The 26,842-nt window shown below is 45.8% G+C and overlaps 10 protein-coding genes across 10 annotated transcripts; 4 read left to right on the forward strand and 6 right to left on the reverse strand.

Moving 5' to 3' along the window:
- Positions 1 to 178: 178 nt before the first annotated feature.
- Positions 179 to 1,558, reverse strand: AGABI2DRAFT_194792 (hypothetical protein). Its single transcript, XM_006455058.1, has 6 exons — positions 1,384 to 1,558; positions 1,060 to 1,338; positions 886 to 994; positions 794 to 825; positions 558 to 698; positions 179 to 501 (listed from the first exon to the last, which is right to left on the reverse strand). The coding sequence occupies exons 1-6, from the start codon at positions 1,486 to 1,488 to the stop codon at positions 385 to 387; spliced, it is 783 nt and encodes a 260-aa protein (XP_006455121.1). The 5' UTR covers positions 1,489 to 1,558; the 3' UTR covers positions 179 to 384.
- Positions 1,559 to 1,854: 296 nt separating this feature from the next.
- AGABI2DRAFT_75426 (hypothetical protein) lies at positions 1,855 to 5,812 on the reverse strand (the record flags this gene model as incomplete). The annotated part of the gene is made up of 11 exons (XM_006455059.1): positions 1,855 to 2,436; positions 2,497 to 2,600; positions 2,664 to 2,829; positions 2,953 to 3,192; positions 3,259 to 3,402; positions 3,485 to 3,631; positions 3,692 to 3,798; positions 3,855 to 4,188; positions 4,252 to 4,511; positions 4,578 to 4,926; positions 4,973 to 5,812. 11 exons carry the CDS (start codon positions 5,810 to 5,812, stop codon positions 1,855 to 1,857), a joined length of 3,273 nt encoding a protein of 1,090 aa, XP_006455122.1.
- A 134-nt stretch (positions 5,813 to 5,946) lies between these two features.
- Positions 5,947 to 7,249, forward strand: AGABI2DRAFT_209430 (hypothetical protein; the record flags this gene model as incomplete). Its single annotated transcript, XM_006455060.1, has 5 exons — positions 5,947 to 5,970; positions 6,021 to 6,159; positions 6,210 to 6,300; positions 6,356 to 7,001; positions 7,058 to 7,249. Coding segments are annotated over 5 exons (1,009 nt in total), but the record flags the coding sequence as incomplete, so codon positions are not given.
- Positions 7,250 to 7,263: 14 nt separating this feature from the next.
- Positions 7,264 to 8,449, forward strand: AGABI2DRAFT_209431 (hypothetical protein). The gene is made up of 9 exons (XM_006455061.1): positions 7,264 to 7,362; positions 7,416 to 7,426; positions 7,484 to 7,514; positions 7,573 to 7,625; positions 7,693 to 7,833; positions 7,895 to 7,983; positions 8,041 to 8,054; positions 8,117 to 8,131; positions 8,210 to 8,449. Exons 1-9 carry the CDS (start codon positions 7,318 to 7,320, stop codon positions 8,339 to 8,341), a joined length of 531 nt encoding a protein of 176 aa, XP_006455124.1. The 5' UTR covers positions 7,264 to 7,317; the 3' UTR covers positions 8,342 to 8,449.
- Positions 8,450 to 9,710: 1,261 nt separating this feature from the next.
- Positions 9,711 to 12,460, forward strand: AGABI2DRAFT_226436 (hypothetical protein). Its single transcript, XM_006455062.1, has 2 exons — positions 9,711 to 9,887; positions 9,937 to 12,460. Exons 1-2 carry the CDS (start codon positions 9,768 to 9,770, stop codon positions 12,286 to 12,288), a joined length of 2,472 nt encoding a protein of 823 aa, XP_006455125.1. The 5' UTR covers positions 9,711 to 9,767; the 3' UTR covers positions 12,289 to 12,460.
- A 303-nt stretch (positions 12,461 to 12,763) lies between these two features.
- Positions 12,764 to 15,561, forward strand: AGABI2DRAFT_209438 (hypothetical protein). Its single transcript, XM_006455063.1, has 11 exons — positions 12,764 to 13,046; positions 13,095 to 13,279; positions 13,326 to 13,380; positions 13,432 to 13,567; positions 13,620 to 14,060; positions 14,117 to 14,201; positions 14,253 to 14,338; positions 14,406 to 14,553; positions 14,607 to 14,812; positions 14,872 to 14,970; positions 15,025 to 15,561. The coding sequence occupies exons 1-11, from the start codon at positions 12,770 to 12,772 to the stop codon at positions 15,233 to 15,235; spliced, it is 1,929 nt and encodes a 642-aa protein (XP_006455126.1). The 5' UTR covers positions 12,764 to 12,769; the 3' UTR covers positions 15,236 to 15,561.
- A 330-nt stretch (positions 15,562 to 15,891) lies between these two features.
- AGABI2DRAFT_121070 (hypothetical protein) lies at positions 15,892 to 17,514 on the reverse strand (the record flags this gene model as incomplete). Its single annotated transcript, XM_006455064.1, has 11 exons — positions 15,892 to 16,061; positions 16,119 to 16,420; positions 16,485 to 16,513; positions 16,570 to 16,673; positions 16,727 to 16,811; positions 16,872 to 16,956; positions 17,010 to 17,084; positions 17,133 to 17,238; positions 17,300 to 17,307; positions 17,368 to 17,375; positions 17,425 to 17,514. 11 exons carry the CDS (start codon positions 17,512 to 17,514, stop codon positions 15,892 to 15,894), a joined length of 1,062 nt encoding a protein of 353 aa, XP_006455127.1.
- Positions 17,515 to 18,090: 576 nt separating this feature from the next.
- Positions 18,091 to 19,807, reverse strand: AGABI2DRAFT_153188 (hypothetical protein; the record flags this gene model as incomplete). The annotated part of the gene is made up of 10 exons (XM_006455065.1): positions 18,091 to 18,344; positions 18,401 to 18,702; positions 18,754 to 18,782; positions 18,834 to 18,937; positions 18,990 to 19,074; positions 19,133 to 19,217; positions 19,274 to 19,348; positions 19,404 to 19,519; positions 19,638 to 19,649; positions 19,718 to 19,807. 10 exons carry the CDS (start codon positions 19,805 to 19,807, stop codon positions 18,091 to 18,093), a joined length of 1,152 nt encoding a protein of 383 aa, XP_006455128.1.
- A 2,662-nt stretch (positions 19,808 to 22,469) lies between these two features.
- On the reverse strand, positions 22,470 to 23,009 carry AGABI2DRAFT_54972 (hypothetical protein; the record flags this gene model as incomplete). Its single annotated transcript, XM_006455066.1, has 1 exon — positions 22,470 to 23,009. A coding segment is annotated over one exon (540 nt), but the record flags the coding sequence as incomplete, so codon positions are not given.
- A 2,853-nt stretch (positions 23,010 to 25,862) lies between these two features.
- Positions 25,863 to 26,705, reverse strand: AGABI2DRAFT_121073 (hypothetical protein; the record flags this gene model as incomplete). Its single annotated transcript, XM_006455067.1, has 1 exon — positions 25,863 to 26,705. The coding sequence occupies one exon, from the start codon at positions 26,703 to 26,705 to the stop codon at positions 25,863 to 25,865; it is 843 nt and encodes a 280-aa protein (XP_006455130.1).
- Between the last annotated feature and the right edge of the window lie 137 nt (positions 26,706 to 26,842).

Here is a 26,842-nt window from a genome sequence, read left to right on the forward strand (position 1 = left end):
CAGTAAGTATATCCCAGATCTCGGAACCATCTTCTCTACTTACTATAATATATATCCAAATGGGCACACGAGTTTTTTCTCCCACCCACTCCCTCAAGTTTTTTTTTTTTTTTCGTTGTTTGATTTTAAGAAATATAAACGAATATGATACAGTTATTAATAATGAAGAGACTGACAAGGAACTACTAGTATTATGATATTAACCCTCTCAGGGAGAATTAAAAACCACTTGAACCCAAGACCAAATAGTGTGAAATAGAACAGCGATAATATGGATGCAGCCTTGAAAAAAAAAAACGACGAGGAAGAAAAAAAAGAATGCTACAGGGTTCGTGACCTAGGGAGAGAAACGAAAACAGAATGCAGAAAAAAAAATCATCATGTTCATCTATGTAGCGCGCGTTCCGAGGAATAAGACGACCAGGTATCCATATTTGCAGATGTTGAAGTATGGGTATATGGAGCGACCGAATATTGATTGTGATGCGACGGGTGGGTAGACTATTCATGCATGAATACGCGTGAAATAGAAGCGAACAAAAAAGAAAAATGCATACAGGGTAGTTTTCGTCTTCCATTTTGATGGAATCGTAGCTGTGAGACTGCGAAAAGTTGGACATGGAATGGCTAGCCATGGAAGAAGGTCGGTGGGCGGACATGTGTTGTTGAGTCGAAGGCTGTTGTTGCATTTGGGCGGGCTGTTGGGGAGAAGACGTCACTAGAATTCTCATTTACAAGAGCCGGGAAAGGGACGAGAGCCAGGGTATGTTTCTTGTGGAGGAAAGAGACTTGCCGAAAAGGGAGGGCTTGAGGTACTACTTGAGCCTGAAGGAGTTTCAGGGAGCGTTGGTCCATTGAGAGTGAAAAGGGAAGATGGGGCTGTACCGTTGTGATTTGTTACATTAGAGGACAAGTTTCCGTAGTGGTGGGTCAATGGCTGGGGAATGGTCAGAGGAGGGGGACGGAGGGAGTCGGTAAGTGGAGCATCATTGGTCTAAAAGAGACGCCGGGTTAGTGTTTTCTCGACCGCAAGGCGGGGGGAGACGGGTGGAGGCTTACGAGGTACACGCCGTCGACGTGTTTTCTCCGCTTGTAGTCATTGCGGTCGCAGAGGCGGCTGTCCTGGTAGGGACCATAAGACGACCGTCGCGTGAAATCGGTGGGAAGCGATCGTCCGCTTTCGGGATGGACAAGACTGCGGAGGTCGTCGTTTTCCTTCTGGAGCCTGGCTACCTCTTGCTCGAGTTCCCTGATTTTGAGGAGGGGAGGCGGGATGACGGAGATTTGGTCTGGGGTGTAGTTGAGGGCCATCTGGAGTTTTGTGACGGTCTGTTCTAGCTGGGAGGGAGTGAGGCGAGAACAGAACACCACAAATCTACCCACCTGCTCGATGTAGGCCTTTCGCTTTGCGCGATGGCGGGCTTGGGCCTTTGCGTTACGGCTGCGCTCAGGGCGCTCGACAGAATGTGCCGTATGGGAGGTAGACATCACGTAAGGAAGAGGGAGGGAGCACGAGACTTATAAGAGGAGACCAGCGCCGGCGACAAACAAACAAGGCAGAGACTCGACTCTCCAGCGCCGGCTTCTCGCGGCCACCGCCGTGCCTGGTCTCCCTCCCTTCGTGATCGGCGATCATTCCCCATCTCATCTCGCAGATTCCCTCTTCCTTTTCCAGCTCCGCGATCCAGCCACGGCTCATCACTCGGTCTCTCCGGCACGCATTCCGCGCCCGTCGCTTGCTCCCGGAACATCCACCCAAGGGTCGGTCCCAGCCGGGAATCCTCTCTCCCTCCTCGACCAACTTCATGGCTCACTTGATCGGCTTATTCCCATCCCCAATACAATACAATGTCACTACTCTTCCTCATCAGAAATTATAACCGTGATCCTTCTCCCTTTCTCCTTGTCCGCTTCACCAGGAGATGAACTCTGCCGAGGTAGGGCCGAACGACGGTCCTCATCCTCATCACTCTCATCCGACGTTAATGAAGTCGACAATCTCCGCCTCTCATCGTCCGCCTTTTCCTTTTTCTTCTTCTGTTTCCTACCATGCGCCCGCATCCCAATCGGTCGCACACTCTGCCCTGAAACCGCCGCAGCTCCAGCCAATTCAGCCTTTTCCCGTACCATTTTCTCCTTTTCCAAAAATGTATCCATATCCCCATATTCTTCATCGCTATCTTGAATAAACTGTGCCGATTTATATTGCTCCTTTTCCTTCTTCTTCTTCTCCTTTCGTTTCGATTGTACTTCCTCCTCCTCCTCGCCAGATTCATTCCTCTGTCTTCTTCTTCTCCTCCTTTTCTTATTCAACAACGACGACGCTTTCTTTCCTTCCAAATCAATTGGCTTCTCCATAAATTGATTGATGACGTTCAACGTCGCCTCTAAATCGGCAGGAAGCACCGCTGCAGGAACATACCACTGCAACTCATCCTCATCTATATAAAAATCCCTAGTCAATATCAAAAATAATAAATAAAATTCACAGTACACACCTTCTTCATTCCTTACATCAAACTTGCATAACCGGAACAACAATTTCAATTCAGAATTCCTCGTCGCAGCCTTCGCATGTTCGTCATTCAAATACGGAATCTCTATAATAATATTTTTATGTGTGAACAATAAATTGCAAGGTTGAGAAAAATGAGGTTCCACACCATAATCCGTGATGGTCTTCTTCACTGATGGTCGATCCTTGCGTAAACTTTTATCACCATCACCATCATCATCATCATCCTCATCTTCTCGCATCTGATCATCTTCCTCGTCAATATCACCCTCAATAATAATCTTTCGCCGCCATTCTCCCACACTAGCCAATATCTTTTTTCGGATTAAACCCGGCCGCGTTGTCAACACAAAATTCAAAATTCAAAAAAAAACCCCCACACCCCGAAAAGTTAAAATGACAGCACCCAAAAAAAAAAAAAAATAACAACAACGCACCTCCTTAGTCCAATTCACCAATCCGGTTAAATCGGCCTCTACAAGGGCGGCTATGACGATGCCAAGTTGATCACTCCAAGAGTATCCCTTCTTGACATGAACATCTGGTGGGAATCTCGTTTCCAATTCTTCTTCTTCCACCACGCCTGCTCTACCCTTCTTCTTCTTCTTCATTGAATGTTCATCTGCTTCCCAACTGGAGTACTGTTTCCAATGCCCTCGATTTTTCGGGAAGAACACCTTTGGTAACCAGGGTTTTTTGTCAGTAATTGAGTTTTTTTATATATTGAGAATACATGCCTCGACTGCAAGGAAAGCATCTTCAGCAAGTGACTTGAAGAATTTGCGTAAAATGAAATTGATGAGACTAATCAGATCCTTATACGGCTGATCTCGAGGCAAACTAGTCTTCTCCGCCACAATCGTCTTGAAAAGGTCTAACGTCGACACCTATACCAAACCAAAAGATAAGCATTAATAGCGGGAACTCGGAGATGAAGCGGTGTGGCGAATTTTTTTTTTCAATACAAACATTGAAGAACAATCCTTCTGCCTTGGCTTTGACAGCTTGCCTATGAAGTAGGCTAACAACCCGTCGCATTTGATCAGGAGATTCAAATTCCTTGTATCGAGTCAGATATATCAGAAGCGTTTGGTTTATATCCGCATTAGCGAATTTCTAAAAAAGACTCGTTCTTTGAGCGTTCATGAAACACCCCGATTTAGTGTCAATGCCTACCATTTCAAATGCATCGAAGGTAAAGAGGGTTTCTTGAATGATATCTTCCTCTTTCTCAATGACTTCTTCATCTTCGGCATCGGGGATACCTTCTTCCTCTGTGACACCTAATTGAATGTTTAATGAAAAAGTCCGTTGCCAGCGTGAACAAAAAACTACACACCTTTGGCTTTCCTCTGCCTCTTAACAGTTTTCCGACGCACATAAACTCCATCACCTTTGCCCTTTGACCACCTTTCTAAAATACGCATCAACACGTAAGCCAAATGAATACTCGTATCAAGGTAAGCCAACGATTGTGATCCCGGCCTATAAGCGCGCAAACTATCCATCGCAATATCCAAAATATCGCCATTATAGATAATCTGTTGTTGCAACAGGTCCGCGGCTTCGGCTAACGTAGAATCGGTGATAGTCGACCTTGACATGGTGTCAATGAGAAGTAAGAGTTGGGTTAAACATTCGATGCCTGCTTGAAGCTCGTTCCACAGTTTGGGCTACCATAAAAGAGTATAAGCGGGTTTATAATGAGAAACAAAAAAAAAAAAAAGGTTGTCTACCTTCTCATCGACGGCTTCACGCATACGCTTGAGAACCCAGACAATCCAATCTCGCTCCATAACTTCGGCGATGAGCCCGAAAGGCCACTTCTCGTCCACATTAGACGTGTCCTTATCCATTTGTGATTGTTGCTCTTGAGCACGCAAGGCAAGAAAGTAATCAAGGAAAAATTTAGTGACAAACAACAAACGTAGCTTATCCTTCTCCGTAATCCTCGCTCTCTCCAATCTAATATCTTTCAGTAGCGTTGCTACAAAAGCTGGAGAGATCGTTCCCGAGGATCTCAGCAATGAAATTTGGTAAAAGGGAAGCTACCGCAACTCACAATTGAAACAAGCTTTAAGGAATTCATTGGCAAGTTCTTGTAATTTCACGCGGGCATCCACGGAGAGGTTGTCCTCTCGGGAAAGTGCATCTACCGTATTACCCTTGCGTACGTTTTGACGCTTTTTGATGTCCAATATATCCACAGCTTCTTTATTCAGAGCTTGTTGTCGATGAAGCACCGATGCTTGAGGCGGCGGGGGATCGCCTTCATTTTGCTTCCTCTTGGGATTGCGAATAATGGAAATGGTCGTACCGAACCGAGAATGACGGGTTGAAGGGTTAGAGTAGGCTTCGCGCCGGAGACGAGACTCCGTATTGAGTAGTCGCTGTAATTTTTCTCTAGGTTGCTACGCCAGTATTAAGGTAGGCTATATTTATCAACAGACTACGTACATCAATTTGTTTCGTTGACAAAGAGACTGGGCTGACTCCCCGATAGAACAGGTAAAGTATTTCGAGCGCGATTGTATTCCAGCCGGTAAGCCAGGGATCTTTCTCAGAGTTGGACGAAATGGTCAAGATAAATTCAAGAAAGTTGGACGCAGAAAGTTCTTTGATAAGTCGAGATTGGAGAGATGTGAATTCGAGTTGGTTTGCACTGAGATTGGCGCCTGGACGGAGATCTTGAACGAAGGCGAGATTTCGTATGAGATATAGCACAACAGTGACAATCTGACAATCTCTCTCCGATCGTTCTGGTATGGATTTTGATAGCGGGGATATTATGATGTTGAATAGAGCCTTCATGATATCGGGGCGAACGAGCGAAGATTTGTAATACAGATGACTTTCAACGAGTTGAGTAAAGTCGGCATTCTTGTCTTCCTCATCATCGAGCTCTTTGAGTTCTTCTGCCATGTCGATAGGCCAAGTCATAGCAGTCATGAGGTCCACACATGAAATGGCGCGCTTGTCGTCTCCAAGTCCTTCGCCTGCGGTTGCAAGAAGGATGGGGACAAGATCATTCTGCAACAGTCGCTTCTCCCAGAAGATGCGTGCGACAGTGCGGTCATCGTCCGTATCGTCGCGTCTCCAGAGCTTCTTTAGATCTTTGAGACAGGCACCGGCCTGTTCTCCCATGCGATATTTGCCCTGCTCCACACCGCCAAGTGCATCGATGATGGTGGTGATGACGGGCTCGATAGTCTCGCGAGCATCATACTGGTTCTCGTGTCGGCTGTCCTCCTGATTGTCGGCGTCGTTGAGGGTGGTGAGATCGATGACCTCTGCCATGGGCTGAGAGTAAATGAGGGACGCGTGACAGGCGACGCGAGGAGTCACGTGTGACGAGGAAATATTGGGCCGTGGGATAGTTTCTCTCGCAGCCCAGCGATTTGCAGCGATGAAGCTCCTGCTGAGATCTGTGGAATGGACCCCAGGCGCACACAGACGTATGTCCTCGCTGCTCACCGCGTCCACCAGCCCGCTCACTCCCTCCCAGCCTCGACGCGCTCGAAGCCTTCATACAGTCCCAGACTGCCCTCTTAGATACCACCCGCACCGATATTCAGCGGCTCCGAGAAGCAAAGGCGAGGGCCATCACTGACCCAGCCGCTTTTCTCAACAATCTCCATGCAGAGGTAATTTCTTATCTCGCTGGCTGTCGTGCAACCTTCTCATCCGTCTCAAGCTCGATGACCCTGCTTTCCGTCTGAGCTCCCTACCCGACTGGCAGCTCACCATCCCAAAAGGAGTTGATTGGACGGTTTTCGAAGGGCTTGGTACGACTTCTCACCATCCGCTGCCCATTTCCATGGCTGACACACTCCTGCCAAGACCCAGCCCCGCTCCAAAAATTCACTCTAGACGCCCAACAAGCCCTTGTAGCCCGCAACCAACCGCACACCACTCAAAAATCACCGCTTTCTGATCTCCAAAAACTCGTCAAAAATGCGAGACGAACCATTATCGATCCCGTCTTGGCAGCATTCGCTCAAATATCAGACTTGGAAGACGATAACAGTGAATCGGAGATAGATACGGAGCAATTGCGACGAGAGAGAGAACGAGAAAAGATTCGACAACTCAAAAAAAGAAAGATACGAACTTGTGGTCTCAAATTACCCAGCCTTCGAATGGAAGGCTCCACTGCTGTTTTCATTCGACATGATGTAGAAGACGAAAGTATGGATGTCGATATCTCTCTGGTTGACGATAACCAGCCCGGTAAATTTTATCCGAAACATCGGGTTACTCGGGAAGCACATAAAATCGACATTCCATCATCAAAGTCTCAGCCACGCAAAAAAGTCCGCAAAAACGACTCAGAGAAATCACCCCCTCCAAATCTTCAAGCTGACCTACCACCATCGAAGGAAACTCGCAAACCCAAGCCTGAAACTTACAAACAGGCATGGTCTGTTTCTGAGCAGCATTTACTTGAACAGTTACTGGAGCAGATACCCGAGGGTGAGAAGTATCGGTAAGTAGGGATCTGGACCTGTTTATACCCGTTGACATCGACTGACAATATATTAGTTGGCAAAAAATTTCTCGCGCGATGAACGGACGGCGGACTCCCCGCCAAGTAGCGAGTCGCGTACAAAAGTATTTTGAGAAACTGAAGAAATACGGAATACAGGGATGATTTTTGTGTATCTGCTGTGTATCTGGATGTTGTTGATAGTATCACATGGACATGTGTCTAATAAACTGATGAGAGGTTTTGATGCATTGATAGCAATCGTAATTTACTCATTGCCACATCATCAACCCCGCTTTCTTCACTACTCCACGTCATGGCGCAGAAATTCGACCCAAATACTGCTCAGAACCTCCTAGAAGTGAGATTTTCTCCATCTTTATTCATTTCTGTGGAGTAATTGATGTCTTACAGATCGAGAAACAGTGAGCGTTCACATGTGAAGTATTGTGAATGCCAATATGTATGTAGATCCCATCTAGGTTTGCCGTCAAAGCTGTAGAGCAGGCTCAAGTGAGTTCTATCGCTGGTCCGTATAATCGCCCTACTTCCGCTTACGGATTGGTGAAAGACGTATTGGAATTTGCTTGAGAAGATCCAGCCTCGCGAACTCAAACTCACAAAGTATGTTCAGTCACCCCGAGTAACCCGATCAATTTTTTTTTTTAGTGACGTGTCAACGTTATGCTAGACTTGACGATGAAATTTATGAACATACTATGCGTGTCTTTCCAGAGTTTTCTGAAGCGCCGCATGAAAAACTTGTTAAGCTAGATGAAGATTGGATGAAGAGCGTCGAGGGGAAAAAACGCTGGCGTGGGTTCATCGAAGAGTGAGTCAATCCTTTCGACGATTATTATCTTGGTTTTTTTCTAAATGTATTTTTCGTGCAGATACAAGGAGAAGATGAAGGAATATAACTTTGGTTCATTGATCAGAATGGATGCGAATGGAGAATACGGCGAGGCAAATACAATCTTTGGTACGTCCGACTTCTACATGACGCCCAGTAGCACATATATCTCACAAATGTTCACAGTGACTCGGATACAGGTATGTTTCCCCCAAAGACATTGAAATGACCAGTTGTATTGATGTCGATGACTTATTCATAGTTTTACGCCATCGAAGTACGTCACATCAAGTTTAAAAAACCCAATCGTTACGCTAATCTCGCTTATCTTTTTTTCTTCCTCTTTCAACTCCAGATCGCGAGAAATCGTCTTGGGCTGAACGATAAAGCCCATGAACTTGCTAAAGCTGAAGGTGAAAAAGAAAAACTTAAGGCCCAGAAGGAGAAGGAGAAAGCAGAAAAGGAGAAGAACAAGAAGCGAAAATAGGACTATCGCGCGCAATGTGGGGGAGTCGAGATAGGTAAAAGCATTTATGCCGTGGCGATACAGATGATTGTCAGAAAAAAGGGGGGGTGTTTCGTTTTATTTTTTTTCACGTTTATGGTATCTCTTGCGTTCATCAAAGTTGACATTATACCAATCTGTTTTTGGGGGTTTGTCATCATCACCAGTATCGCCAACCGTTCGGGTTCATATATCATAATACGATGCTCCGCTGTTTATCTGAGCCATGTTGACCGAGAGACTGGTTCCATTTGATTTCGATTCTACTTGGATTTAGTCGGCAGTGATTTCGGGAGCGGTAGTCCATGGAAATGATAATCAGTGACGAGAAGTATGGAATGGAGAATGATGGCCCTATTAGAAAGCGCTAGTCAAAATGCATGGCAAGTGCCGTAGAGAAGACTGGAGTGCTGAAGCGGCGCATCAAAGACTTTCGATATTAGAAACGAGATTTCAACGCGGCGTTAACCACATGAGAAGAATTCAAATCCTGCATAGAACTCACAAAATATCCATAAATACTCCTGTTATACGCCAAGACGATTGTGCGAAGAGGCCTTGTCTGTCGGTGGAAGACCAAAGTACTCGTACCAGGGAAATGATGATCATCCACTGACAATGTACTGAATAGATTCTGAAACGTTGATGTGAATAGGGCGAGGCTAGGCTATGATACTAATATCAGATTTTCTAAAACGTATCATGATCACTCGCCATATAATCACCCCTCGCAGCTTGAAGAGAAGGAACAAAAGGGAACAAGTTATCGCTTCAGGATACCAAACGCTCTTAAGTCTAAATCAAGCAAGACGGTGGTGCATGATTTACTGAAGAGAGACATGGTTCCTTCGCTTTGAGGCTACTGCGCTGTTTTTGTATACCGGTATTTCAAGATCCCCTTCAATATAAAAGAACATCTCACCGTGGCGAGAGGGTCTAAAAATCCTTTCTTAAATCGTGTGAGGGAAAACAGGCGTTGTGCGAGGGAATATAAAGTCGGCCAGAACCGATGAGATGTAGTTGAAGGCTATGTCGAGTTCGCGATCAAAGTCCGTTGCCAGTTGTAGTGAACTTTGTGGATGATTGAGCACGCGAGATAGATTCGATCCTTTTCGTTGGTGCAACGGCAATTGTTTTATGCACAATGAGCCCGTCGTCTCCACTCGGCCCATAGATGAACCAGGAATCCAAGATGCACCGACGAACGGAGATATTGTGCGGAATGCAAGCGATTTCCGGTAAGGCTAGTCCCATTCTACGTAGAGACGGAGGAAGATAAGCGTCGTGAAATTCTCTGATCAGATCATCAGGTTACGAGGCGCGTGTGAACCGTTATTCCCGCTGAGTTGTCCTCAAGGCTTCCACCACCGCCGTCGCCAGTCCAAGTCCCTGGCCGTCCTCGCCCACGATGGCGACCTCGCCGGCCCGTCGTCCGGCCTTTTCGACGAGCCAGGCAAATCTCCACACTCCATCGCCCGGCGCTCGGCATCATCGCTTGAATTCACCATCACAGACTTCACTGAACATCGTATGATTCACACTTTATTACAACAAGAAAAATATTAATATTCTTATAGCCCGAAGGGGGGCAACAACAACAATTTGCCCGTCCTCCGTCACCCCTTCGTAATGGTTTCGTTCCGGACAGTGGAACTGGCATCGATGCCGATGCTCATTCTGTCGATGACGACGATGACGCTCGTTGGGAAGAACAATCCCTTTCTCCCTCGTCGTCTGTATCTCAACTTGCTGCCAATCTTGCTCAAAGAGTAGGATCCTTGGTTGAAGGTATAAAATCTCGTCCTCAGCTTCCGACCGACGAAGAACTCGAGGCAGAGGCACAACGCGAGCGTGATCGTAGTCGTCGTGAAGCCGAAGCAATTATCATCAAGGAAGCACAGCAGCGCCGTCTCGTCGAAGATCGCGTACTGTCCATGATGCAAAGTACAAGATCACTCCCGGAGCCTCCCTCTCGAGCAGAAAATATCTCTGAACCTCCATCCCCTGCCGGTTCTCATAAAGACTTGAGATGGTGGACTGCCGCGAAAAAGAGACTCACACCAACCAAGGACAAGGATCCTATGACTCCTGCTCAGCAAGTCATTCACGACGCCAAGACTCGTGAGAAGGAGCTAAAGAAAAGCAGTAAAGGGAAAGAGAAAGCCAATGACCGGCAGTCACCCAACAGGCTTTCTGACACAATCTTTAATAGCCTCAACATTCCTGCAGTGTCTCCCCAACGCAAACCGGTCCCTGGTTCACCCGTCTCTCCGACACCATCTCGGCCGAGTCTTTCGAATATGGCGCCGAATCTAACTCCGTCCCCTATGCGGTCCGGTGAAAACCTTTCTACATCACCTTCCCGCGATGTCCCTCCACTTTATGCTCAGTTCAATGGTCAAGGAACGCTAGATGTACCTAGCACACTCTTAGTGATCGCCAAGCGTTTCGAAAAGCTTGAAAAATGGACTGTAGGCCATGTTCGTGCTTTGGAAGAGCGTATGAACGACGTAGAACGATGGCTTGTAGATAAAGAGAAGGAACGAGAGGGAAAAGATGATGTTACGCCGGGAAGAACGTCTTCCGGACCCCAAGCTCAGCAAGAACTCAACGAAATCCGTGAGGAGATTGGAGAACTGCAAGGAAGAGTGGGAATGCTTGGCAGAGAGATGGCCAGAATGTCAACGGCGCCATCTAATCTTTCTTCTGGGCCCCCCTCTCGTCATTCTCCATTGATCAATAACGCGTCTCCGACAAACTCTATGATCGTGGGCCATCATAGTCCTTCGAACTCTACGTCGAATACGCCGCACCACTCACGCCTTGTTTCCGTCACTGCGCGAGAATCAACAAGTCCACCTATGGCATCTTCTTCCAACAAGTTGTCTGGCACGAAGTTGCCATATCCCACTGGTGATTATGCCTCACTCAATGATTCATTCTCCCCGCCCAATTCTCCCCCGGCTACAAAGACCCGTCACATGTCCATATCAGGCCCTCTTAACCTAGGACCCACCAGTACATCCACGCCTACCACTTCTGTATACCCTAATACTTTATCCGCATCTACGCCGTCCACCATTCGCGCTGTTTCCCCTGTCTTGTCACTTACCAACAACAAACAAACGTCCTCACCCTCTGCTTCTATCACCAGCTTATCAAAGTCTAACGGGACTAGCCCTAATCTTCCGGCTCCCCAAGCTCAAAAACGACAAGCGAGTGTCAGTCCGACACCACGAAAACGATATACAGTTGCGCTTGGTGAACCTATCAGATCTCAATCCCCAGTTGATGAAGAGGCTACGCCGCTATCGTCGAACAAGAGAAATAATAATGGGACGCCTATCTCGTTTCATAAACCCCAAACTTCTATTGGGACTGCTATGTTTTCGAATTCTCAGGCTACATCTGGTGAGAGTGGGAATGAAGATGATGAAGGATTTCAGGATGAGACTATTGGGAAATCTAGTGCGAGGCTTGTCGGCTCAACCCTTGGAGGCGGTAGTAGTAATGAAAGCGGAGACGTGTTTGCAACGAATAGGGGCGGCGGCTACAAGACCAACGAAACTACTTCTCAACCGAGTGCCAGACCACCCAGAAGACCTCGTCCCCAGTCTACCTACGCATATGGGACCACTTCACATACCCTTGAACCACCACAAGCATCCATTCAACCTCTCAATCTACGTGTTCGATCCAAATCTACAGACAGATTTGGTTCAATGGAAAGTTTGAGTAGTGTTAGTTCGTTATCATCTGTTGGATCTGGTAGGTTCGTCGATCCGTTATTGGTGAGGAGACAGGAACAGGAACAGGTGAAGAAGGAGAGAGGGAGGAGCAGGAGTACGGTTCAGAATCCAAGAGGAAAGGTTCCAATTGGACAATTGGTCGCGTTCTTTGATGGAGACAAGAAGGACTCGAAATCTTGATCTGGGAGTGGAATTGTTTTTTACTTTCTTTGTGCTCGCATCTTGAACAACTTCGTACCCTGCATCTTTTCGTGTAATTTCCAATAGCTTGATCAACAGTTTTCTTGCTTTCTTTAATCGTCGTTGAGTGTTTTTACTGAGATAGTGACTATGTACAGATAGCTGACCTGTTGTATTGATGTTTGACTGAGTATATAAGGTACAATGGCATATAGGGCTATTGTCACTGTAATAGGTATCCACGGCCATAGGACTCTGAAAGCACCGCATCCCGTCTGATCTGCGAAGTTAAGCAGAGTGCCGCCTAGTTAGTACCACGGTGGGGGACCACGTGGGAATCCTGGGTGCTGTGGTTTTTTTCTGCCCTTCGACGGAACACGAATGTGTGGGAAATATAGAACAATCCGATCAACTTGCTATTGATGCTTATTTGGCATACCCACCCGAAACTTTATTTTAACACGAATAACACGAATTAGCCATGGACAACGGAAACTCTGTAACGACAAAACTTCTTACACTCCTTAACGTATCTGCTACAAAAATTGGAAAACGGAAGCGAACGTATGAAGACCACTTTGTACCCTCGAGCAAGCTCAATAAACGAAAGTCAGCTTCGTTTGCCATTGCTGATGAACCTGTTCAATCCGAAGGTGTAGAAGATGCGAATCAAGGCGGAAAACCGGATGTGGATGTGGATATGGATCCTGTGACTGTAGAGGAAGGCAAAAAGGATGTAGAGGGTGATGAGACTGAAGGTTAGCAATACATATATTCTTCAATTCCTATATTTATTATTCGACAAGACGCCACCGAGGGTTTTGAGAAGCACTTCGGAAACGACCCTGCCATTCTGACGGAGGCATCACGGACGACTGTTGATTCTCGTTCTTGGAAGATCACAAATGAAAAGCTCGGATCGTTAGGTTCGGCCAAAGTTTCAAAGGTGGAATCGTCAGAGGCGACTGCATCGTCATTACCTTCCCCGGATGTAAGTTTTACAATCTCGTCTGTGACTCTATATCTATCCTTCTTAGATACTAGATCGACTTCAAGTACCATTAAAAGACCGCCAAGCCAAGTCCTCTCCTCGTAAGTCCTTTCATCCGTTTCTTTGCCATTCTGCGACTGATATCCAACAAGAAATTACTCAACTCCAAACCGAGCTTTTATCTGTCCTCTCCACGCGGCGCGACCTCTACTCTACTCATACACCCCTCGAGACACGACAAAGTGCCCGCGAAGCTATCGCTTTACATGCCCTTAATCACGTAACGAAGTAAAAAAATACTTATCTTTCTTTACCTTATCAACCTGACCATTTTCATTAGAAAACGTCGTCGAATCCTCAAAAACAATGAGCGCCTCGCTCATGCCTCCAAATCCAGTCCAGACAAAGTCCCCGAGGATGTCCAAGATCAAGGATTTACACGTCCCTCTGTCCTCATCCTTCTCCCATTCCGTTCCTCTGCAATGAACTGGTTTCATGCTCTCACATCCCATACACCCTCTCCTTCATACCAAGTTGAAAATCAATCTCGTTTTTTATCGGAATACGGTCTACCTGCTGGTGCAGTGGATAAGTTGGCTACAGCGGAACCAGGGGTATATCCTCCAGACCATGTGGATACCTTTCGAGGAAACGTCGATGATAATTTTAGGATTGGAATGAAATTGACGAGGAAGAGTGTTAAGATGTTTACCGAGTTTTACAGTTGTGATATTGTACTGGCAAGTCCGCTTGGTTTGAGAAGGTCGATTGACAAAGAAAAGTTCGTGTTTTTTCGCTTCCGAAGTTTGATTCAGCGATTAACTTCTGGATTTTCAGGCATGCGGATTATCTATCGTCGATAGAGATTCTCATTATTGATCAAATGGAAACTTTGACGATGCAGAATTGGGACCATGTGAAGGTATTGTCTCCGCACGCTTTCCTTCAAGGTCGTACGCTTACCTTGTCGTAGTTTGTGCTTTCGCACGTAAACCAACTACCAAAAGAATCACACGACACTGATTTTTCACGCATCAAATCCTGGTTCCTCGATGGGTAGTATGTCTTGTTTTCTTTCCTTCCTCATTTTAGCCTCAATCCCATTTTTTTTCGTCCAACTCGCCAGTGCCTCATATCTTCGTCAAACAATCGCTCTCACAGCATATGAAACACCGGAAACAAGAGCGCTGTACAACTCGCTGACAAACATTTCTGGGAAAATTCGTACCGAAAAAATTTATCCACCAGCACCCGTTCCAGAAGGTATCAATCAAGTATGTACTCCACCTCACTCCCCTCATTTATAGGTCTCTTAGCCAGTTTCTAGGCTTTAGTACATTTTGATTGTACATCACCACAAGACGAGCCAGATAAACGATTCCACCACTTTACAACTCAGGTTCTCCCTGCACTCCTCAAATCGGCAGTGCAGAGTACGAATACCATCGTGTTTATTCCATCTTCGTTTGATTTTATAAGAGTGCATAATTGGTTCAGGCAGCAATCGGGTGTTGAGTTTACCATCCTCTCTGAGTGCGTTCAATATAATTTTGTCAGCCTTTAGAGACAAACCTTTGATGCTCATGAAACAGGTACTCCACGAACCAAGAAATTTCGCGCGCCAGGCAAGCCTTTTTCAAAGGAACAAAATCCTTCTTACTCGTAAGCGAGCGATTCCATTTCTACAAACGGTAACGCATCGTTTCCCTTTCCTCTCCTATTTTTATCTCATATGACCTGCTCAGCTATAAAATTCGTGGCATACGCAACCTCGTGTTCTATGCTCCACCCTCCTATCCTCAATTCTTCACCGAATATTTATCATATCCATTCCTTGATGATGGAGTTGAGGGTTCGGACGTGACTTGTAAAGTGTTGTACTCGAAGTTTGATTGGTTGAAGTTGGAAAGGATTGTTGGAACTGAAGCTGGGTTGGAGCTAATCAAAGGTGTATGAATACGTGTTTGTGGGAAGTTGATGTTCTGGTCGAGTGTTTAAATCGTTCTTCTCCGATCCTTTTGCATTGTAAGAGAAGATTCACCTGCAGCTGCTCCTGGCTTCTTCTTGGATAGCGACTCCGTTAAACGCAAGCTGCTTTACGGCCCGCGTGCGGACCTATTTTCCCAGTCTAAACCGACTGCATCGACCCCTGCTTTTAGTTCCCGCGGATTGGCCCTGTTTGGGTGTGCTCAAACTCGATTAAATTTTTAAAATTCATTTCCTCCTCACTGTTTTAACTGGTCTCCACCATTCAATTGATAAAGTGCTAGCGTCCTCAGTGTCACGTATACCTTCGACTCTGTTGGAATCCACGTAAAAGGAGACCGCACCATGGCATGCATCACTGACATTATGCGCGAAGGATGGATAGGCTTTACCCCGCCTAGCAACTACATTCAAGTTCAACGGAGGCCTGACTCTTCATCAATTTTAAGTCGTATTCAAGATATTCACATATTTTCCAGATTGTGCGTGCTCGAGCCCACTATTCGCATCGAGATGACGCACCGACACAATTTATAAGTCTATCACAAAGTTGATGAACGACTTCCGGGGTGAACAAGTATTTTCACTGTCAAATCAACGCTTAGGCAGAGCTCGTCAGAAATATTTCAATGACACTGACTATGCTTGTCTTTCTCTGATAGAAGCTTTTTAATCCCCTCTTCCACGACGTCGTCGAGAGAGATCCGTTTCGTGATCAATTCATCGATGCCTTTGATTTTTCCGGAGGCAATTAATGAAATAACCTCCTCGTGGACACGATCATATCCCACAATGCCTTGAGTTCAAAAACGTCAAAGCAAGATATGAAGAAACTGTAAAGCATTCGACTTACCAGTAAAGTTTATTTCTCGTACCAGAATTAAGTTGACATTGAGAATTGCATCTTTCTCCCATATGGCAAGGTTGACATAAGTTCCTCTGGCGCGCAGACTGAATAGAGATGCGTCCATGGAAGCCTGGATTCCTGCAGCGTCAAAGGCAACGTCAACACCTGGACTGATAATCGACCTGACAGCATCAGGTACATTGACTTTGGTTGGGTCGAACGCCCGCGTTGCACCATGTTTGATGGCAAATTCACGCCGTATAGTTGCTGGTTCGGATACCAGAATGGTGATAGACGGATAGAGTGACCTAAATGAGCGCCTGGAGTCAATCCCTACTACGTATGGGCTAGACAGGAACTGAATAATCTCACCTGAGTATTTTGACAACGAATAATCCTATCTGAAAGATGACATCGGACAAAAGAAGGAAAAAGGAACATAATTAGAGCAACTCACTGGCCCTGCACCAATGACGAGAACAGCCCCATCCCCAGTGAATCCTGACCTCTTGACGGCGTGATATGCTACAGCGAGAGGTTCGATACAGGCCCCAATTTCCACTACAATGGCTTAGTGATCCAGAATCAACAAACAGAACGTGAAAGAAACGTACAGGATATCCCTTCTGGAAGCGCATGCAAATATCGCACATTTACGGCGATGTATTCCGCAAGGCCCCCTCCCCAGCCCCCAATTCCCTATTATCGGTTGATTATATGTAAACTCATGAAGTAGCAGTAATCAAAAACCTAACTTACAATGAAAGTTATCTGAGGGCAGAGATTACGATAGCCTTGACAACACGTATCACACTCTCCTTTCATGCAACCTAAAACTGGCTCACTGAGGATTTTTACTGATGAATATAGTCATATTGGCCAAATCGGAAAGTTTACATTACGACATTTGTGCCGGTAGCCCATTTGGTCGTGTCGACTCCTGGACCAATTTCGACTATGGTCCCGGAGAACCTGAGAGGATTTGAGAATCTCCGGGAAATACCTATCGAACACCCTTACTCATGACCAAGAGTGACAGGAACGGTTTCTTGCGTAATTGGATGTGGCTCGGTAGACGCGTAAGTAGGTGTTTGGCTCAAGTACGCATGAAGGTCGCTTCCACAGACTGTTGAGATCGACACTCAGGGGACAAATATATATCGAGGAGGAGGTGGATGAAATCTTACTTCCATTCCTATTCGCAGAGAAGAGTGGTGAGGTTACTCTTGAAATTCGAGGAGGATTGTTCACGTACCAAGCAATCTACGATTTGTGTAGCAATAGAAGTCAATAAATTCGAAAATGGAGTTACCTTGACTTTAACCTGACCGTCTGTGGGAACAGGCTCCGGAATGTCTTCAACTCGTAAGTCTCCCGGTCCGTAGTACCTCGCAGCTTTCATGTTGCGAATAGTAGGAATTGTGATACAGTGCCCAGAGAACAAGTCGTTATGCGAAAAACGGAACTTGAGTAGAATATAAACCGGCTAGATGGTGCCGAGATATCAATGTGTGGAGTCTGTCACGAGCACTTATAGAAACGCGGGTGTTTAATATCAAGTTCGTAAGCACAGCGGTCTAGTGCTTCAACACTGTGTTTCAGTCATTCTTCGAGCTCGACCTGATTGCACGACTCGAAAAAATATATGGCGATTGCGTATTGCATTGGAGTCGATGCAAAGTCCTAATAATATCGTCTCCTCCACAGTCTTCACAAAATTCACGAAAGTCTCCTTTTACGAATGCAAGCTCTGAAGCACGCTTTTACCACCTCGCACAGCGCGTTTGTCAAAAACAGTAATGTGCTTAGTTGGCTTTGGCACTCCTGATATTCACATCGAAGTTCAACAGAGGCCTGAGGCTTCATTCACAAATCGTCTTCGATTTTCGTATTTTCGCAGATGCAGCACGCACGAACTCCACCATGTATTCGCTTTCGATTCATTAGCAACTTCACGCATACACTGATTCAATTTGTATCACAAATTGGCTGAACGACTTCCGGGATGAACAAGTATTTTGACTGTCAAACCAGCACTCAGCGAGAGGTCGTCAAAGAACATATAATTATACTGACCATGCTTATCTTTTTCTGATAAAAGTTTCTTGAACCCTTCTTCCACAACATCGTCGAGAGAGATCCGTTTAGTGATCAATTCATCGAGACCTTTGATTTTTCCAGAAGCGATTAATGAAAGAACCTCCTCGTGAACACGATCATATCCCACAATGCCTTAAGTTCAAGTCGTCAGAGCAAAGCATGAAGAAGTTACAAAGGGTTCAACTTACCGGTAAAATTTATTTCTCGCACCAGAATCAAGTTTACGTTAAGTGTTGCAGTTTTCTCCCATATCGCAAGATTAACATAAGTTCCTCTGGCGCGCAGGCTGAATAGAGACGCGTCCATGGAAGCCTGGATTCCGGCAGCGTCAAAGGCAACATCGATACCAGGGGCAACAATCGACCTGATAGCCTCAGGTATAATGATTTTGGTCGGGTCGAAGACTTGCGTTGCACCATGTTTGAGGGCAAATTCCCGTCGGATAGTTGCTGGTTCTGACACCAGAATGATGGATGTCGGATACAGTGACCTAAATAAGTCACTGAGATCCAGTTTCTTTTACCAATTCTATAGATCTCACCTTAGTACCTTGACTACGAATAATCCGATCTAGGAGATGAATCAGCCACAGAAATAGAAATATCACTAGAGTAACTCAACTGGTCCAGCACCAACGACGAGAGCGGTTTTATCTTCGGTGAACCCGGACCTCTTTACGGCGTGGTATGCCACAGCGAGAGGTTCGACACAGGCTCCAATTTCCACTATAATCAGTGAGCGATACAAAATCAATAACAGAACGTGAAAGGAACGCACAAGATATTCCTTGAGGAAGGGCATGCAAGTACCGCACGTTAACGGCAATGTATTCTGAAAGACCGCCTCCCCAACCAGCGATTCCCTATCACCGATCATATGTATACACCCCCTCAAGAAGTAGCGGGAATGACAAGACTCACAATAAAACCTATGTGAGGGCAGAGATTGCGATAACCTTGAGAACATGTATCGCAACTTCCTTTCCTACAACTCAAGATAGGTTCACTGGGTATTGTGTCAATGACATTATCATAAGTGTTGGCATAATTAGAAAGGCTCACATTATGACGTTTGTACCGGTAGCCCATTTGGTTGTATCGACTCCTGGACCGGTTTCGACTATGGTTCCGGAGAACCTGAGAAGGATTTTTAGAATCTCCGGAGGAGTACGACAATATCGAACCTCCTTACTCATGACCAAGTGTGACGGGAAAGGTTTCTTGTGTAATTGGGTGTGGTTCGACGGAGCCGTATCCAGGTGATTCAGTCAAGTACGCATGCAGGTCGCTTCCGCAAACTGTTAAGATCTACGCTCAGGGGCAAAATATTCATCAAAGGGGTTGAATGAAATCGTACTTCCGTTCCTTTATATCCACCGAGAACATTAATGAAGGTAATTGTTAGGATTTGAAGAGGGGTATTCACGTACCAGGCAATCTATGATCAACGGTGTTTCTCGATAATCAGCTAATTGAGGTGGAAAAAGTCGAAAAAAAAAGAATTGCCTTGACTTTGACCTGATCACTTGTTAGAACAGGTTCCGGAATATTCTCAACCCGTATATCTCCGGGTCCGTAATATCTTCCAGCTTTCATATTGCAGAGCGATGGGGGTAGGTTCTAGGGAGACTTCTCTGCCATCTTGTCAATCACTCGTTGCTGATATATATTCAACCCATTCCATTCGCACGACAGCTTGTTCTTCGAGCGTCATTGAATATATATTTGGCGTGTATCACGAGTGCAGTGAATGGTCTTGCGAGACTATTGATAGAAACGTGAGTGTGGTAAAATGAGGTTCGGTAGAATGCAAGGGACTCACATTGGGGACTGAGTGAGAACTATTAGAAGCCATGCGCTGCGTGGTTCAAGTTCTTCACTTAAGCTCTTACAACTCGACCAGTTGCATGACTCTTTTTTTTTTTTTTTTTTTTTTTTTTTTTTTTTTGGTGGAGCCTTTCTTGAGACCTTTGACAGCTGACGACCAGCCTCTACTATGCCCGCATAGTATGGGTCAGCTTCTCGGGTCGGCTAGAGATCGTTTTGGGTAACGGATGTACGAGATTTCCACCCCTGGGAAAATGCTTTAAGCACTTCCCGTAGGGATATTTGCGTGTGGGACTCCATTTCTAAAGAAAAGTCTACCCACTAAAAACCCAGGTATATTTTCTGGCGGGTTGTTGAAATTATATTCGTTTTCTAGGATACCTTCCCATGTATCTGAGGCTGTTTTCTTATCGAGAGCTTTTTTACTGAAACGTTTCGTGTCTGTTAGTATTATATCCATGCGAATTTTGTGATTCATTTTAAGTTCCAGTTGTTTCAGTGCTCTCCTCATTGCGGGCTCTTGGTGGCTGGGGGTGTCACCATTGATTACTTTTTCGCATCTCAGTTTCCATATTAGGTGTGCGCACTCTGTGATTAGGATATGGTAGAGTCGCGTTTTACCTTCGTCCGGTTTGTTGTTTCGGTTTTTTATAATCACCGAGTTTATGCCCATTATCTCACCTATTTTTGGGGCTTGCCACGTTCCCCCTTTTGCCGTCCAGATTTTCCCTGCGGCTTCCCATATTGCTTTGCGTTCTGGTGTTGAGCATTCAGTCAGAATATGTTCCATTGAGTCTTCTACTTGGCATTCTCGGCAGGTCTCTCTGCTTGAGAGCTCTTCGTCCGTACAGTGGGCCCATTTTTTCCCCAGGTAGTATGTCGCTTTGATTATTTTGTATATGAACTCTCTATGTTTCTTGTTTATTCTTTTAGCTTTCTTCAGTGCTGTCCAGATTTTTCCAGCAGGGGTCGTTTGTTTGTACTTTCTTTTTAGCTCTAACGTTATTTTCGCAATGTTTAGTTTCGATGTTTTCGATTCTTTTGGTTTTTCGTTCTCTCGTATGAGGCTGTGTATTTCGGCTTGCGAGAGGCCTGCTAGTCGCGCACCAATTGGGCTGTACGCCTCGGGGGTTAGAGGGTCTTCGAGTGTTTCTTCGTGATTACTTGAGGCTATTGCCATCTCGGCTAGCTCTTTCGCTTCTGCTATGTATCCTTGCTCGACGCCTTTGTCTACCCATGAGAATACGGTCCGGCCTTTCCTGTTCCTGAGCCTGGTTATGATTTTCTTTATTAGTATCTTGTTCGGGGCGCCTAGCCATCCTTTGTCTTCCCAGGATTTAAATTTTTCTGTCAGGGCTTCGAAGATTTGTTTTGAGGACGTATGGATGTTTATATTTTCGTAGTTATTGGTGTATTCAAGTGTTCTTTTTAGTGTTAGGAGGGTGATCGACGTGGTGTCTGGGGTTTTACTGGACTTGAGGGCCGTGTTTCTTTCCTTTTTACTTAGGTATAGGACGCCGCATGCTCCTATTAGAGTCCCGTTTGTCGTTCTTTTTGTCCGAGCTGCTAGGTATATGGAGGTGTCAAATATGTTGGGCTCCTCGATTTCCATGTCATCGTCCGGTTCGTATATGCTGGCGCATTGGTCTTCGGGGCGGGGGAGGATTCTGAAAGCTTCGGATAGGTTTGCTGGTGGTTCTCTGTCTTTCCAGGTGATCGATTTGTCGTTATCTGTTCTCGGGTTCTGGTTCATGATTTGTTCTTGGTGCAATCGGGGGTCCCAGGCGGTATCGAGCTTATCTAGTAGGTTTCGGCTAGCTTCAGCGCAGATGTTCGGGTATGTGCAGTTTAGTTCGATCCTGTCAAATTCACAGTCTGGGCAGTCGCAGTCGGTTCTGTTCAGGTGGTTGTCCTTTTGTAGGCGTAGGGAGTGGGAGGTTGCGTCTGCTACGGTGTATATTTCATGGACATTTCTGAGGTGTATCGAGATAGGGTGATTCGTGGTATATCTTGTGCCTTCTCTCGTTTTTGGGTGCAGCCATATTGGCATTTCTTTTCTAAGATTGTTCGTTAGGGCTTTTGGATCTATTTGAAGGTTAAGTTTGCTAGCCGTGGTGACGAACTCCTTTATTAATCGCGGGAGTTTACTGTTTTTGTTGGTTTGTGTGGACCATCTTTGAAGTAACAGGTTTGTTCGGGGGTCTATTTCGGGTGAGTCTCCGAATTTCTTATTTGTTGCGCTGTAATGTTTTATCAAGTCGTCCGCAATGTTTGCCCATGGTGGGCGTTCTTCCTTTGGTTTAAGGTAGGTTTGGAGGTTTGTGGCTTTTATTGCGGTGTTCCTTTTCTTAATGTCAAGAACTTTCCTTCCTCCTCGTTGTGTGTCTTCGCTTAGGTGGTCGAGGCTGATTTTTGTTTTTTTTTCGTTCCAGATAAAGTCTTTTATCATTTTGTCAAGCTTCTTTTCAGTTTGTTCTGGCATACCTTGGGCTTTAGCTAGGTATTGAGTGCATCCGCCTGCTGACATTTGTATTGCGTGTCGTTTACCTTCTAGCCCTAGGTTTCCTTTTTTCCAATTTTTCAAATGGTTTTCTACTTTTGTGAGGACTCGGTTCCAGGGGTTTTCCTCTCGGCCTCCATTTCCGATCCAGGCGCCGAGGATTCGTACAAGTTCGCCATCTCCTGCAATATGGATAGATTGTTCAATAGGGGGGCCGTTTCCTTCATTTATTTTCCTGGTTTCGTAGAAGAGGTTGCGGTAGATTGGGGAGCCTATAGGTATAATTTCCGTTTTGGTGATGTTGAATTTCGCTCTGGATGCGTGGCACCATTTTAGTAGGATCGAGTTTAGTGCTTGGTAGTCGTCTTTTTTGGATAGGAAGACTGTGGTGTCGTCTGCAAAAAGTAGGACTTTTAGGTTCTGTTGTAGGTTTGGTATCTTCATTCCTTTTAGGTTTGAGTTGCGTATCATGCAGGCGAGAGGTTCTATTGCGGTGTTAAAGAGAAGGCAGGACAGGGGATCGCCTTGTCTTACTCCTCTAGTTACAAGAAATGGTGCACTTAGGACACCGTTTATCATTACTCGGGTTTGTGCGCCGGTATAGAGTGTTTGTACCGTCTTAATATAGTTTTCCGGGAAGTTCAGCCTTTCCATTGTGCGCCACAGATAGTCATGTGCTATCTTGTCGTAGGCTTTCTCCTGGTCCAGGGCTACTATTGCCCCTTCGTTATCTTGGTTAATTTCTGCATAGTCTGTCATCATTTTGAGGGTGTGTATGTGGTCGATGATGCTGCGATTTCTCATGAAGCCTGCCTGGTTTTTGTGGATGATATTCGGGGCAACGAGTGCAAGTTTTGCTTGTAGTGCCTTTGTGAAGATTTTGTAGTCTGTGTTAAGGACCGTTATCGGTCGGTAGTTTGCTATATCGGTAGTTTCGCCTTTTTTGAAGATCGGGCACATCCATCCTTCGTGTAGTTTGGAGGTGTTTCTGAGGCCGTTTTCTTCAACGTGGTTGAAGACTATCTTTAGTGCTTGAATGATATCGAAACCTTCTTTATTTTCTTTTGTAAGCTTTATGAATCGGGCAAGGAGGAGTTTCCAGAGTTCGTAGGGTATTCCGTCTAGTCCGGGTGCTTTTCCGGTTGCCGATGCTGCTAGGGCTATTTGAATCTCTGCTGTAGTTATTTTCTTTTCGAGGTTTTCTTTTTCCTCTTCACTTAGTTTGCTATTTAGCGAGTTTAAGGCTTCCTCAATTGCTAGTTCTCTGAGGTGGTTCGCTTCTGGGTTGTCTTCTATGTCGTTTGTTTGGAGGGATTCATGGTGTGATCTCGCTATCTCGGCCATTCCGTCTGACCTTTTTTCAAATCTGTCTTCGCCTGATAGATCGGTTTGTTCTGTTGGTGGTTTCTTTAGTTTGGTGATAAGGTCTCGCGATTTTTTTGCTTTGTAAAGGTTTGTCCAGTACTTGCAAATCGTTTCTCCTTCCGCATAATGCCTTGCGGCTGATACGTTCCTCTTCATATTTGCGGTTGCTTCTTTGATTTCGTTTCGTTCTTTTTCTAGTAGAGTAACGGAGATCTTTCTTTCATCTTCTGTTATTGCTTGGTCATTGTTAATGACTGTTATTCGTGCTCCGAGTTCTGTTAGCTTTTTTTCTTGTTTTGAAAGGGGTTTTTTAGCGTATGTTGTTGCTAAATTCATGATGTCTTCCTTAAAGGATTCCCAGTCCATCTGTGGGTCTTCGAATCTGTACACTTCTTTCAGGTTTTGTACGAGTTCTATTCCTTTCTTTTCTACTTCTTGAATGAAGTTCTTATTTCCGAGGACAAAGAGGGGGATTGTCCAACGGCCTTTCCCAATGAAGGGGGTATTTGGCTTGGTAATTCGACATGATACGAGTTTATGGTCTGAGGGGATAGCAGTATTTTGTATTTCCCAGTCTTGGGCTACTTTGAGTTTGTCACTAGTGAGGTAGATTCTATCTAGGCGTGACTGGTGGCTATTTCCTTTGTGTAGGAGGGTGTAGGCCTTGAGATTTGGGTTGGTGTGGCGCCACCCATCAGTAAGTTCAAAATCATGGAGGAGCATTTGTAGGCTGTCTATTGCGTGTGTGTTGTCTCTGTTTCCATTGCACCGGTCAATCCTGTCTTCTGTGACGTTGAAGTCACCGAGCAGCAGGTCAGGGAAGGGGAGATCAGGCGTTTCAGTAGTCCAGCGGTTGTCCAGGTGTTTCCAAAAATTACTATTTTCTTGTCTATGTTTGGTCCGTAGACGTTTAGTATGTATAGTTTCTTCGTTGTGCCATTTAGATTCTAGGAGTATAGCTCTACCTGGGATGATTTCTGTAATTCTTATATTTTTTCCCACTGCTGCTATACGGTTGTTGATGACGAAGGCAACTCCTTTTGCATTTGGGTTTGTTGGATCGGGTGATGTGAAGATTGTAATATTATAAAACAGGTCGTTTAGTTTTTCGCATGACTCCTTGTCGAGGTGTGCTTCTTGGACAGCTAGAATTGCTATGTCGTTGTCCCTTACTAGTTGGTTAATCCTATTCCATTTGTTATTTGGGTCGTATATGGAGTTTGCGCCTCTGCCCTGGATGTTTAACGAGGCAATTTTTATGTTCGCTCTCGTATTTTTTTGTGGTTTAGCTAGCCGGAGATGATTTTGGGGCGTTTGTGGTCTCTTTCTTTTGTTTTGGTTTGTTCTGTGCTCCGGTTCCGCTATTCCGCCAGCGGGTATCCCCTCAGCGTCATCAGAGTTTAGTCCGGCGGCCTGGGTTTCAACTCTTCCGCTTTGGGGGCCAATCCATTCGTTTACCGTGTCCAAGTTGTTTGTGTCTCTGTATATTTGTGATTGTGAAGTAGCCTGATTTTACCTTTCCTGGGTAGGCTAACCTTTCGGATAGGTGAAGCTAGATTAGAGAGGGCTTCAAGTCCTCTTCGTCTCTGTCAGTTTAGTTTAATGGGAGCTGGTACTGACTCGGGTTTGACATTTATCCCCCTCCGCGATGGCTTTCCCTTACCACAGGTTACCAATTGGGCCTGTCGTAGGTATATTTGGGCGCAGCGGAGGTTTGCCAGCCTCCCGGGGGGTATGTAGTGTAGGGTCTTAGGGCATGTATGCGTGTGGTTTCGAGGGCAAAGGAGTCAAATTATAATGTAGGGACAGTATGGATTAGCTACGCCTAGTGTAGGCACGACGTGAGTATGTGGATGGGCGGGGGATGCAAAGGAGAATGGAGGGGGGGGATGAGAATGTAGAGAAAAAAACGGAGAAGAGGCGGATTGTGAGGGTCGCAAAGATCGTACATGGTTAATCCTAGTTGGTCTTGTTGTAGCTACCTCGGTATCCACCTCTCTTTGGTTTCCTTCCTCTCCCTGAGTCATTCTGCCTTTCCGGTTCTGCTTTGGACCAGGGAAACTTGTCGTCCGTCGGGGCTAGCCATCCCGGGATGGCGGGAAATGGGCATCTGGCATCAGGATGGTCGCTCGATTTGCAGTTGTAACAGGTTACAGTTTCGGAACCTTTCGCGACCTTTCCAATGCCATAGCCAAGGGTCTGGAACTCGGCTCCGTCGTAGATCTCTATGAATTTGATGTAGGAGTCGAAAAGGGTGAAGGGTGGCATGCTCTTGGCCGTAATCGACCAGTGTGTGACGTTTTGGTGGCTGTTTGTTTTGCTTTTGGGGACTCGGACGGCGTTGGCTTCGATGCTATCTATGAAGAAAGAAATAGCAATGCCGGGGTTCTTGATTATTTCGGATAGGTTTTCTAGCGTCGATTTGAGTGTTGGCACTCGGTCTCTCATTACTCTTTGTACCGTTTCTTTGACTATGAGAGCCCCTTCGTCTGCTTTCCCAGTTGGCTGGTCTATTCCTTTAATGAGCATGACGAAAGAGGGGATTTGTTGGGTAGCTGGGAGGATGAAGAGTGTAGCAGTGTTTGAGGCTATGACTTTGGTTTTGACCGCCATTCTGTATTCGTTCTCTGAGAGTTTAGGTACGATGAAGTACCACGGTGTGTTGTCGTAGACTCTTATAGCGTTGGGGGCCGGGTTGGTGGCGAGGAGTTCGATCGGGTCGTCTCTTTCGAAGAAGTCTGTGAGCACTTGAGAGATGGCATCTCGTTCCTCTTGGGCATCGTCTTTTTTGATGAATTTCATCTTCCATGGTCTGACCCAAATCGTGTGGGGACCTAGTGCTTCGACTTGGCCGGCTAGAAGCGGGGAGACGTTCTTCGCGTAGGGCCTAGTGAGTTGTGGGGTTGGGAAGCCTCCAGGCGGGGGGGCGGTGTAGGTGA

The sequence above is a fragment of the Agaricus bisporus genome, assembly GCF_000300575.1.
Source record: "Agaricus bisporus var. bisporus H97 unplaced genomic scaffold AGABI2scaffold_10, whole genome shotgun sequence".
Taxonomy (NCBI): Eukaryota; Fungi; Basidiomycota; class Agaricomycetes; order Agaricales; family Agaricaceae; genus Agaricus; species Agaricus bisporus.

What these genes read in the sequence shown, in the direction of transcription:
- AGABI2DRAFT_194792 (XM_006455058.1), bottom strand. Translation starts at nt 1,488, where the DNA reads ATGTCTACCTCCCATACGGCACATTCTGTCGAGCGCCCTGAGCGCAGC. An exon ending in TAATGTAACAAATCACAACG is followed by an intron (nt 826 to 885) that starts GTACAGCCCCAT and finishes AAACTCCTTCAG; the next exon opens with GCTCAAGTAGTACCTCAAGC. An exon ending in TGGAAGACGAAAACTACCCT is followed by an intron (nt 502 to 557) that starts GTATGCATTTTT and finishes ATGCATGAATAG; the next exon opens with TCTACCCACCCGTCGCATCA.
- AGABI2DRAFT_209431 (XM_006455061.1), top strand. Translation starts at nt 7,318, where the DNA reads ATGGCGCAGAAATTCGACCCAAATACTGCTCAGAACCTCCTAGAA. An exon ending in AAGCTGTAGAGCAGGCTCAA is followed by an intron (nt 7,515 to 7,572) that starts GTGAGTTCTATC and finishes GATTGGTGAAAG; the next exon opens with ACGTATTGGAATTTGCTTGA. An exon ending in CGCGAACTCAAACTCACAAA is followed by an intron (nt 7,626 to 7,692) that starts GTATGTTCAGTC and finishes ACGTTATGCTAG; the next exon opens with ACTTGACGATGAAATTTATG.
- AGABI2DRAFT_226436 (XM_006455062.1), top strand. Translation starts at nt 9,768, where the DNA reads ATGGCGACCTCGCCGGCCCGTCGTCCGGCCTTTTCGACGAGCCAGGCA. An exon ending in CACAGACTTCACTGAACATC is followed by an intron (nt 9,888 to 9,936) that starts GTATGATTCACA and finishes ATATTCTTATAG; the next exon opens with CCCGAAGGGGGGCAACAACA.
- AGABI2DRAFT_209438 (XM_006455063.1), top strand. Translation starts at nt 12,770, where the DNA reads ATGGACAACGGAAACTCTGTAACGACAAAACTTCTTACACTCCTTAAC. An exon ending in CGTCATTACCTTCCCCGGAT is followed by an intron (nt 13,280 to 13,325) that starts GTAAGTTTTACA and finishes TATCCTTCTTAG; the next exon opens with ATACTAGATCGACTTCAAGT. An exon ending in GCCCTTAATCACGTAACGAA is followed by an intron (nt 13,568 to 13,619) that starts GTAAAAAAATAC and finishes CATTTTCATTAG; the next exon opens with AAAACGTCGTCGAATCCTCA.